General features: G+C 31.5%; 1 protein-coding gene across 4 annotated transcripts in view; it reads right to left on the bottom strand.

Annotated features, from left to right (window-relative positions):
* Nucleotides 1–530: 530 nt before the first annotated feature.
* Snx13 (sorting nexin 13) overlaps nucleotides 531–12,516 on the bottom strand; it is a 157,689-nt gene continuing 145,703 nt past the window's right edge. For all 4 annotated transcript variants that reach the window (XM_047560792.1, XM_047560791.1, XM_047560795.1 and 1 more), the window contains 5 exons: nucleotides 11,750–11,821; nucleotides 9,282–9,427; nucleotides 8,973–9,041; nucleotides 6,464–6,576; nucleotides 531–4,049 (listed from right to left, as the gene is read on the bottom strand). In XM_047560792.1, the coding sequence (XP_047416748.1) occupies nucleotides 3,802–4,049; nucleotides 6,464–6,576; nucleotides 8,973–9,041; nucleotides 9,282–9,427; nucleotides 11,750–11,821 (648 nt within the window). In that variant the 3' untranslated portion in view covers nucleotides 531–3,801. The remainder of the gene's footprint in view (nucleotides 4,050–6,463; nucleotides 6,577–8,972; nucleotides 9,042–9,281; nucleotides 9,428–11,749; nucleotides 11,822–12,516) is intronic.

The raw sequence follows: 12,516 nt of genomic DNA on the forward strand, positions 1-12,516 counted from the left end.
GGGACTTATATTATCATTTTAAGAGATGTTATGCTAGTCCCTGGTGAGGTGGCAGTTATCACATCTAATTCTTGAGAAGTTCATGGATATAACTCCACAAAAACTACAAATATTATGACCAACCGGGTATAGATACATTGCTGAGTACTAAATGTACTGCATTTTAGAAAAACAGAAATTATCTAAAATATTAGCCAAAAATATAAATTTGAAATGACAAGAAGTGTTCATAAATTACTAATTATAATTTTGTCTGTGGGAAAATGACTTTATACTTTCATATGCTAGGACAGTATGAAGATTTTTTTTTTTTAATGTTGTGATAGTAAGTTATTTGCCCCATAAAAGGAAAATTAATGTTGGATGACTTAAGTAACCAACCACTCAATAGCTCATCTATCATACTGGAATCTTAATTGCTTAATTTCTAAAATAAATATGAAATAAAATACATACAGATACCAGAAATAAAACTATTAACCAAGCTTTTAAAGTAACAAAAATATATTACTAAATAAACTCAACGAAAATGTTTGTTAATACTTTATTAGTATTTCCTAATGGACAGAACATAAGGCAAACCAAATAAAATTTTTCATCTTCTTTTTAGGTAATAAAAATAACTGACATTCTGATTGTTTCTTCTTCGTTAAGAAGGAAAGTATTGATAGAACAGTTAGGCACACAGTTGACGCTTACTGTACAATGATATGCACAAGGTATCTTTTAACAATTGTAATCCTTAAATGTGCTCTTTATATTTTCCCTTATTATACAGGAGCCATGCTCCTATAAGCAAAATTTGCCAATAATAAAAGAGTTTTACAAGGAGTGACAAAAAGACTTTTAAAACAAGTCCTTAAATAAGAGGATGCAGCAACAACGGAATGTAAGTTGTTGGGTTAAGAAGACAGTTTAAACTACATCTCAAAACATTAAAAATTCATTTATTTTACAATTACTCAAATACACATGCATAAAATGAAAATATTGCACAAAATTAAAATTTTAGATTGTGAAATTTATATTGTTCTTAATTTTTTAAAAAAATTGGTACATTTTCTGGTAGCACTTAACTGTATGATTTTTTTTTCCAAACACCAGCAGCACAAACTTAAAATGAGCAAACTGAAATATTCAGGAAAGTTTTTAATGTTTCTTTTTTTTAAAAAAATTAAGGCTAGCCAAGTGCATCCATTGGTCAATGGCACAATTATTTTCAGCAACTATTTGGAACACCCTAATTATAGGAAATGCTCATCTAAGTGCTATGTTTAAATCATACAATCAAATTTTTAGGTGAATAAACTATGATGGTTTTTAAGTAGTTTACATATTACCTGAAAAATCGGAAAACCCAAACAAAGAATTATTAATTTTGAAGGTTCATTGCCTAAAGGCACCACTGACTTAAAAACACATTCAAAAATCAAATATCAGAAGACATAACTGCCTCTTCATGTATATATCCATATATGCAATAAATGCATTCAATGTAACAACTTTATTAAACATAGTACACTGTACTTGACGTATGAGTTAAATATTTTACACGCAGCTTGACCAAGTCATTTAAAAAGTATCTCTTATTTTAGCATGACCACGGCTCTCTCTGATGTAAAACACAGATGTGCATAGAGAAGATGCATCACCATTTATAGACTACCATTTGATATTTCTGCTTTTGAAATATAAACTCTTTTAAACAAAATTTACTTTAAAAACCCATTTACTCAAATAGTTTTTGGTATGATTGCAGTTAACTTGCAGGGCTCTGTTAGGAAAATTTGCTATCTTACATGACCTTTCTTTCCCTGGTTGACGGCCAGTGTTCCACACATTATATAGAAACTTTTTTTTCCACATGTACATACTAGGCTCTTACATGAATTCTTCTGTATACACTTAATTTATTCATGTCAAAAATATACTTGAAATGGGTATGTATGAAAATCATTGCACTTATGGTCATGCTGATGCTTTCCACAGACAGGTTTCACATATCCCACTTTTAAAGCCTGGGGCACAGGGAGGGGCAGGGACAGGGAGACAGACTAAGTAGAAGAAATAATTCTTCCACCACAGCCACTGAGTATCTTTTCTCACTTGCAAGTTGCAATGTAAGGGATTTCATTAATGTAATTCTGAAGACATGCAACACATGCTGAACATGTGCACACTACAAGTACGCACAACAGCATCATTAATAAATATGATTATTATAAAGCTTTAAAGGAAGGATTTATCCCATTAATAGGCTTCACTTTATAAGTAGGATCTAAGTGAAAACAAGACACTAATATCTTGTTCCAATCTTAAAGCTCCCAAATAACTGGGATACCAATGCTCTGTCCCTTTAGCTTAAGCACCCAGTCATTCTTTTAATACCAGAATCCTGGCTCAGTGGTCTAATAAGTAGCTTCAATATTTTAAGGTTTTAGTGTTAAAGATTTTTTGAACAAAAAAAAGCTGATACATCCGAACCTTTAGTCAATGAAGTATTTAAAATTATACAGAAATCCCGCACACAAAAGGATATGAAGACTTTAGAGATGGACAAAACAGAGTGAGGAAGCTAGGAAATGTAGAGGCTTCAAAACTGGAAAAAGTATTTTGTTTTGTTGGTATAAAATTATTTTAGGGACTTAAATGTATACACCAAGGGGTTTTGCCTACTAGCTTTATTTAGAATTTTACATTATGCGAAATATAAATAAAAGCATATTTTTAAAAATAGTACAGTTCTGTTTTCATTATTTATTTTCATATATGTACACATAATAGAATTAGGAATTTGTATGTTTACATATGTCTAATACACTCATTAATCTGATTTGCTATTTTTGTAGTTACCTAAGGCATGTCTAGATCACAATTTAAAATTATCATATGGTAACTTTCAATAGAGTACTGTTTTCTTTTAATTTCCACATTTTAGAAGGACAGAATGTATTTGGCAGTTCCTCCAACAAATTATTCCCCTTCAGTATAATCAGTAATCTGTTAAAGATAAAACTGATAATTTTGAAACTTAAAATGAGAGCTACCACATGCTTCTTTTTGCACACAAAATGCCAAAAGAAAACTTAACAACTGAGAACCATAGAGCAAAACAGAGCCCTTAAAGCAAAAAAGAATTCATTAAAAATTTTTTTATACCAATGAATAATAAATCCAAGCAAATTCTATATCTAGTTGGTTTCATTTCATACTGTTTTCTTTAATGTTACAAAACTGTAACTTGGGAATAAGGTTATTTCATTCTTTAAGGGCATTCTGTCACTTTTCCCATACTTGAAACAGATATTTCAAAGATCATTCACCTGGCAAGTCCATACTACATCAAAAATGATGACAAAGACCTACAAAATCATTATCCAAATCATACATTGCACAGTCTCCAACTATTAAAACAAATTAAGACAGTTTATCTGTGAACCATTGTTTTGTGCTTTCCTTAGCTCTCATATATACATACACTCTGGCACTTTGTCATTGCTGGAGAATGCTGATTAGTTTGAAAAGGAAGAGACCAATGTCATTCTTGCATGAGATGAGGGCAGTATCCTCTCAATGTTGCAAATTATGCACCAAATCATGTAAGACACAGAAATCTCTCTTGGTAGTGGCTGGATTATAGAAGAGAATGAGAAGAACCAGAGTCTTATGGATGTATTAATATTCTACTTTGAGACACTAAAAGACTGGTGCAGACACAACAGTTTATGAGTTAAGCCCCAGAAGATCTGTCCATACCATTAGTCCTGGACAAAATGAACACCAGCTTCATAGATTGGAGTGTCACCTTTTTTGTAAAGAAGGCGCTTGAGTAGTTTGAAGTTTCTGTTTATATTTCTGCATCTGCTTTGACCGTGAATGCAGTTTGTTGAAAAGTTCACGAAATTTATACTGTGGAAATAAGGTTTCTAAAAAGCCTTCCAAGAAGACATAAACCATTCTCCTATTTAACTGGTTGTGCTGAAACATTTCAAAAACACGAAGAATGCCTTTCCGTGTTGTCTCAGCACCAATGATGTGCTTCAGTTCATCTAAATGAAGAGAGGGGGAAATACACAGAATTCATTATTTAAATAAGGCAAGCGAGACAAGTTATCTTAAATGAAGTATGTAAAGCACACAGCAGAGTAACTGATAAACAGCAGGCATCCAGTTAACACATTTCAGCTGTTTTATAACTGAGACTTAAAATTTATGCATGTCTGCATTCATGCACTTACCATCCACTTATACAGTAGATACTGGGAACAACATGACATATAGAGAGTAAGGATGCAGACTCAAAGAGTACAAATTACAGTCACAATCCTATCCTGTGATGCCCATGTGATATCCTTTCTGTTCCCTCTTCTATTAAGTGGGGATTTCTGATAGTCGATATCCTCACAAGCTGTGATCTGTAAATTCTGAAACACTATACAAACATTGTTGCTATATCTAATGAACTATCAGAAATGCTTTAAATTAACAAACTAATCCATGATTGTGAATAATGTCTTATTGGAACACAAGGAAAATAAACCCCATAAATCCACAATCTCAAAAAACAAAACAAAACAAAAAACAAACAAAAAAACTGGAGCATAGTAAGAGTGCCATGAAAATATTAAAAAATATTTAAAAAGTATTAAAAGTATAAAATGTTTATTGTGAGATAATAAGAACAAGTAGACTTTGCTACTTGGGCAAGATTTTGATATATAAAGAGATGAAGAATTAGCACTAGTGGAAAAAACATTAATGAACAAATGAATAGTAAATGTAAAAGTAACAATCATGTTTTTAGGATTCCTATAAGAGAAAGTGGAAAAAAGAATGGAAAAGTAAACATGGCATGAATATCAGGGCAAGAAAGTTTGTAGTTCACCCATGAAGTTATAGAGATACTACAGTAGAGGACCAACACATATGATTATTCTATAATCATTCATAATCAGAGCCCGAATACCATAAATATTATTTTTGTTCATTTAGAAAGGAACCTCAAACTTCCAAAAGATCTGGACCTACCCAGGAGTATAATATAGTTTAAAGGAAATATACTATCAGTTTACTAAAAAGCAGGCAACAGATTATGTATATACACAATCATATACTTTTCTACTTTCATTTCCTTTGATCTTCACACCCACGTCATCTACTCAGAGAAGCCTACCTTGGTCATCCTATCTACAATGCAACTCACCTAACATTACTCATTTCCTTTCCCTGAATTATTTTTCTTCTTAGTATTACCACTATCATACTATGCTTAATTATTTGTTTTTGTGTGTCTTCCTAAGAGGATGTAAGCTTCAGGAGAGCAATGATATGTACAAACAACAATGTCGGCATGATACACTTCCAATAATTATTTACTGAGTAAGTGAATTAAGATTTCTTCCAGTTGCATAATTAAGTTTGTCTATAGCACAATCTGGTTATCATAAAAGTATGAAGTATCTTGTATTGTTATATTGTGAGCACATACATATATGCAACAAGTCCTACAACTATGTACAACTATATGCACGAATATAAGATATGAAAAAATATTCTAAAAGTTACTGCTTATTTTTCTAAAATGTTATTCCTTTAAAACACCAAATGCAATAGTATATATGCAAGAATTAACAGTTATGTGGCAAATTTCTAATTTAACTGATAGAAGAGACAACATTAAAGCAGTTTTAAATTATAAGAGAAAAAGTATAAGCACAGAAATTGAAAGTAAAGAATTTATGAATATGTCTATAAATATGTCTCGTCCATTCTCTACATCCATAATTATAATACAGAGAAAAGACATCTAGGCATTTTAAAGATATTCATAAAAAATAAGGGATAAAACCTCCTCCTAGCCATATAAAACCAGTTTTCATATTATACATATAGCCTCTCTTGTAAGAAGACAAATGGAACACATTTTTTCTAAGTGAGAAAACCATATCCAAAGCAAGTACCTCAAATTAGACCAACAAAATGTGGTATGTGTTCCCTTTGGGATTAATCTTTACGTGATTGAAGATTAATAATGGACCAATGAGTTGTTTCTATGTAGAACAAAAATTCTTTCTGAAAAATCCCCATTTCATATTCTTTTATTAGGCTATTCATCTGCAAATATTTATTTAATGATTTAATTATCAAAATGTTTCAAGCCAGCAGAGAAAATCTGCTAAAAGCACGTTTTCAAATCACTCAAAGATGAGTCAGTACTGTCACTTAGGAGTTAAGACATCTTGTGTAGGTTATTTGGCTTCTCTGAGCACTATTTCCATAAATATACGACTGTATAATAGTGTTTTGTTTTTACAGGACAGTTGATTATTTAAGAATATTTGAGAAATACCTAGTGCAGTTTTACAGTAAGTCATTGAGATAGTGGTTATTATAATAAAACAAAATAGCTACATTAGCATGATAAATTCCAAGAATTCAGAATTAAAATTACATGCTCACTCACCTGGCATAATTGCAAGTAATTTGGTTTTTCCTGCAATTCTTGTTCTCATTCGAATAGCTTTATCTCTGCATGGAACAGACTCTGCTAAAATGCCATTTGGCCAAAATGCATCTCTGTTTAAGATTTAAAAAACTTTGTAAATATCTTCATTACCTAATGACATAAGGTGATAAAATCATTTCAAATTTCTATAGAAAACACAAATGTAAATGGAAATAGAAAACATTTCTGAAAATTTATATAGTTATAATGATATTCAATAAACACCAACTAAGTGCAAGATTTAATTTTAGGTGTAAAAGGATATACAAAGAAAAAAAGCAGACACTTTCTGCCCTCTGGTAGCCCAGAAACACTAACAAAGACAACAAAACGAATATACAAACATATCCAGACATTTAAACTCAAAAGCAAGCACCTCTGGTGGGAATGCAAACTGGTGCAACCACTATGGAAAGCAGTATGGAGATTTCTTAGAAAACTTGTAATGGTGCCACGATTTGACCCAGTTATCCCACTACTAGGTTTACACCCAAAGAACTTAAAATCAGCATACAACAGTGATGTAGCCACATCAATGTTTACAGTAACTCAATTCACAATAGCTATATTATGGTACCAACTTAGGTGCCCTTCAACAGAAGAATGGATAATAGATTGTGGTATATATACACACTGGAATATTACTCAGTCTTAAAGAAGAATAAAATTATGGCATTGGCCAGTAATGGATGGAAATGGAGAATATTATGCTAAGCAAAATAAGCCAATCCCAAAGAACCAAAGGATGAATATTTTCTCTGATATTTAGATGCTAATTTACAATAAGGGTGAGGGGGCAGAGGTACTTCGGATTAGTCAGAGGGGAGTGAAGGTAGGGAGGTATGGTATGGGAGTAGAAAGGATACTAGAATGAATTGAACATTATTACCCTATGTGCACATATGATTACACAACCTGTGAAACTCTACATTATGTACAACCAGAAGAATGAGAAGTTATACTCCATCTATGTATCAGGTGTCAAAATGCATTCTGTCATGTATAACTAATTAGAACAAATACAAATAAATTTTTTAAAAAAAGTGAGAACCTGCTGACTGAACAATTCATCCCCAAGTCTATGAGATCTTGAATTTGGATACCTTAGAGTTTAGCAGCTATTCTCCCTCAGCTGGGCCACTCCATTCTCCTTACAACTAATTCAACATAAAACGAAATTCTGTGCCCCCAACTTATACCCGGATTGAGTACAGTAGTTCTATCACACATACAATAACCCATTCACCTTGACTTTCCCATTATACTTGATTCCTGTTTCTTAATGTTTGGTCTAAAGGCAGGAAATGAGTGGTATCTACGGTTCTATGTGGAATTGATCTGAGAGAGAGAGACACTCCCCAGAACAATCATTGTATTAGAAATACCTGGGAGTTTTAAAAAGTCTTAAATGTCCAGGCCTTCCACCTGATTAACTAAGACAGTCAGCCCTGCAAGGATCAGTACTTGTTAAAGCTCTCTGGGTGATTCCAACATACAGCTGAGTCTAGAAATCACTGCTAAGGAGGACCATCATTTGCTTACTTTGAAATAAAATGAACATGCCAGGGCAGGTATTCCAATTTCTGGAAACAGTATGGTACAGAGGGCAGAAACTTGGCAGAAAAGACAGATTTCTTATTTTTCTATCATAAGTGCCTTTGGGGAAACTACTTCTCTTAATCTTCAATTTTCTTATCATAAAATAGAAACAAAAATTTTCTACCTTGTAAAATAGAATAAAATTATAAAGTATAAAGTACTGGGCACAGAGCCAAGCACACAGTTAGTGTTCAGTATTGATAGTTCCCTTCTTACTTCCTTTCCTTACCTTCAAAGTACATGATGCCATGAATTTGTATGCACTGCTTATCTTCACTTTACAAAACAGGCTTATTTTTCTACTATGTGTGCTTGCCTTCTGGTATAATATCTTATCTCTCGCTCCTCAGTAATTGGCAGAGTGCTAGGCAAGAGGAGGGTCTCAATATATTTTTGTTGCATGAACACAGAAATTACTACGTTGAAGCTGCTTAAATGTATTATTTTCAAAGGCTCAAATATTTAATTATAAATTAGACGATGGCCAGAGAGAGATATACTTTCCTAGGAAGTTTCACCTAAAATTAAGGTTAGTAAACTACAACTGAAAAAAACTAATCTCTAAAACTACTATTTCATTATATCATAATTTATATACTAATTTTAATTATCTTAAAACCACAGTACTGTGATAAAATGTAGCTAATCATCTCATTTTTTTCTTTATACTCTTTCTATTCTTTTTAATAAAAAAAAGATAAATGGGTTCATGAGACAAATGTTTATTATAATGCTTACAATTCTTTCTGCTCACCAATGATGACTAAAACCACGTATGGCCCGGAAAGAAATAAAAGCAGTGAAAATTAGTGATAACAATGCTAAACTCTGTACTACCTGAAAGAAGTGACTGTGTCTTAAGATATACCTGAAACGTTTCACTGAGTCAGCTACTTGTTCAGGTGAGGTCATCCAATCAACATGGTCAACTATTTTTCTGAAAGTAAATAAATTTAAATGAGTATATTTAAAATTTTAGAAGATGAATAAAATAAACACAATTTTTATAAAGCACGCAGACTAATCTGGGTATAAATTATCTCTGAGAGCAATACACCGCTTTAATACCCAGAGAAGGTAATTCCACCAGGAAGTTGGAACAATCTATTTCCAGAAGTAAAAGTTTAAAAGATAAATAATGAATAAGATCAAGTGCCAAAGGTATGGAGGGATGTACCTGTTTATAGTATCACCATATGTAGCTCTAATAAGCTGTTGAAGTAGGTTTTTGATATTTCTTCGCAACCACTGATTTCTCTCTTTTAAGTCAAATACTTCATCCATAAGAAGCAGCATTACCCTAAGGGGAATATTGTCATCCACCTGACAAAATATAGGAAGAAATAAGAATAAAAGTATCAGAGTTAGCTATCTTCTATGAATGATTATTTTTGCTGCTTTTACAAAAAAACTGGTACTATTTCAATAAATCAGAGAACAAGTTACAAGACTGCCTTCAAAATTTGATGTTTCATTCTAATTTAGAAAAAAATATATATTTTAGTAGCCATTTTTTTTCCAGAATAGAGAATTTTACAATAATGAGCAAATACCAAGGTTGTAGTTTAAAAAAAAAAAAAAAGAAAAGAAAACAAAACTTCTTAAAGTGGTTCATGATGACACAACAAAAGATGATTTAACTTTCCTAACTTTTATAGAGGCTGTACTAGTTTTATAAAGCAACTGCAACTCTTTGCTTATTTTATTATGATTTTTTTCATAAGAATGAAATATTCTCAATATCTCTGTATTTAACAGAATAAAACAATACAGAATAAAGTGTTCAGTTGTGAATATTTATATGTTTTTCTGGGAAAAGAAGTTGAAATTTAATCCAGCATACATCCAAATTAACATTACAAAGCCACATTTCACTAATCTACTAGAATTTTCTTTTATCTTTTAACAACTAAAAATTAGTATACTTTCATTATGAGAATTCAATGACATTAAAAATAAAGTCGAATGCTTCCATGTGCGAAATTGTGCAGGAAGTAAAAAACAGGTAAAGATTTAGGATTACACAAAATTGTCAGTAATTTTATAATGTTTTTCACTGAGATACTCTTCCCAATTATTTTTCTCATCAACGTTGTAATTTAAATATAGAAAAAAACATGAGTTACACATTTCTCGTTATCATGTTGTAAACATTTTCTTAGTGCACTTTCTATTCCACAAATATATTTATATTATATACATTTATATTATAACTATAAAATTGCTTAAACAAACCAGGAGGGAGAGGGAGATTCATTCCATTAACAAGGCAGAATAAATACTGCTCCATTCTCTAATAAAGCACATTTACATAAGCGTGGTGTCATACAACAGTTCTAATAAGTAGTTAAACTGTAAACACCACAAACAAAAAGATATGATGTCATGGATATTATACAAGCAAAACTCATAATAAAATATTATAATCTTGAAAAAGGCAAATATCTTAAGACAGTTTATTATAAATAAATTTAATCAGAAATTTAAAGGAGATTATAAAACTTCAAATAAATCTGCCTAATAAAACAGAATACAGAGCCTAAAAACAAATTTAAATATATATGATAATCTGAATTATGATAAGAAGAAACACAAAATAGGAAAGAACAGGCCCTTTCAGTAAATGGTGTTTGGGTCAACAGGATCCCTACCTCATTCCATAAATATAAATTAATCCCAGATGAACTGCAAGTATAAATGATAGCACAATAAAACAAAAAGTATTTTTAAAGAAAGTCACAGGACATTTCATGCCCTTGCAGTAGGCACAGAGCACAGATTATACAAAGCATTTGTAATAAAAAGAAAAAGACAGCTATGCCAATAGAGACATGGGGAAAAGATCTAAACATACATGAGTGCACCAAGTAGTCAATAAACATGAAAAAAGGTTCAACATTTCAGTCATCGGAGAAATGAAATACATCATGAATACAACAACCAGAATGGCTAAAATTAAACACAAAATATTGGCCAGGATGTGGAGCATTTCATGTATTGCTGGCAGCATTGTAAGTGGTATAGTCTAAAAAAAATACTAACATTAATATTTGTGCTTACCCTTTAATCCAGAAATTTCATCCCTAGGTATAGCCCTAACAGAAACAAGTGCTTTTTTTTTTTTTTATTCCTAAAACATGTACTGGCATGTTCATAAGAGTTCTATACATAATGAATAAATTGTACTCAATTTACAAAAAGGAATACTACAAAGCCACAAGAACAAAGCAACTACACTCATACAAAACAACATGGAAGAACATCACAATGTTAAGCAAAGAAAGCACATTTACATAGGCTGGTATAGGTACTCCAGACTTAAAGGAGTACCCACTTTACAGTTTTTCTTATACAAAGAAAGGGTACAAAGGCAGGGTAAAAGTTAGAGTTGAGATTATCTCCAGGAGGAGAGGGTCATGACAAGAAGAGAACATAAAGGGCTTTCTAGACTACTGGTAATTTTCTGTTATTTTGATTAGAGGGAAGATTACATGAACATGTACAGTTTTTAAAAAATTTACCAAGCTTAACACAATATGTGTATATGAATGATACATAAATATTTATTAAAAAGGTAAAAAGATCTGCCAAGTATGCTTTGAATTACAACCATTATACTTATTACCAAGAACAAAATTAACTCACATTATCATCAAGTTGAGCTGAGACTCGACAATGTTCAGGATCTGCATCAGTCTTTGTAATTAAAGGAGGCACCTAATATTAAAAAAAAAAAAAAGAAAAAAGAAAAAAGTAAACACAACAAAGCAGGTATTTAAAGAATACGACATAATAACAAACCAAAAAAAATCAGCATTGATTTGATTTTTGTGCCATATATAAGCAAAGTTTAAAAATCTGGAATGGGAAACCTATATAGAAAAGAGTTTTTTTCATAACCCAAAGGTTTTTTCCTTAATAAATGAATTGATATTTGAATTTGGAAGGAGAGTTTACTTGGTCAAACATCCATACTTTGTAGAAGGATTTAAAACTATGAAAGGTTAAATGAACTGAGAACTAAACAGTTAAAAGCATAGCCAGAGAACAGAATTCCAATCTTATACCACAAAAAGCTCTTGATAGTATGTTAACAGGTTTAAGGAATTAACAAGTTGTTAGATAAGTTAAAGGGACAGAAAAAAGAAAGAGCATCATTAGATGAAAATCATTTGTCAGTCACAGGAAGGAACATCACCATCACCCATTTTAACTGATAAAAGACCAAAAAACCGGAAAAGTTCAATGACTTTAGCACAAAGTCACAAATAGCTGACAGTACAAATGATACTGTCACTTGTTTCAGTGTTAGTATATTTCCCCTCATTAGAAATAAAAATAAAGCACCAGAGAAAGCATAAGAACTGATAGAAAACTATGATTTATCCACACTATTTTAAGAATTGCCTTTT

Source organism: Sciurus carolinensis, chromosome 8 (assembly GCF_902686445.1).
Source record: "Sciurus carolinensis chromosome 8, mSciCar1.2, whole genome shotgun sequence".
Taxonomy (NCBI): domain Eukaryota; kingdom Metazoa; phylum Chordata; class Mammalia; order Rodentia; family Sciuridae; genus Sciurus; species Sciurus carolinensis.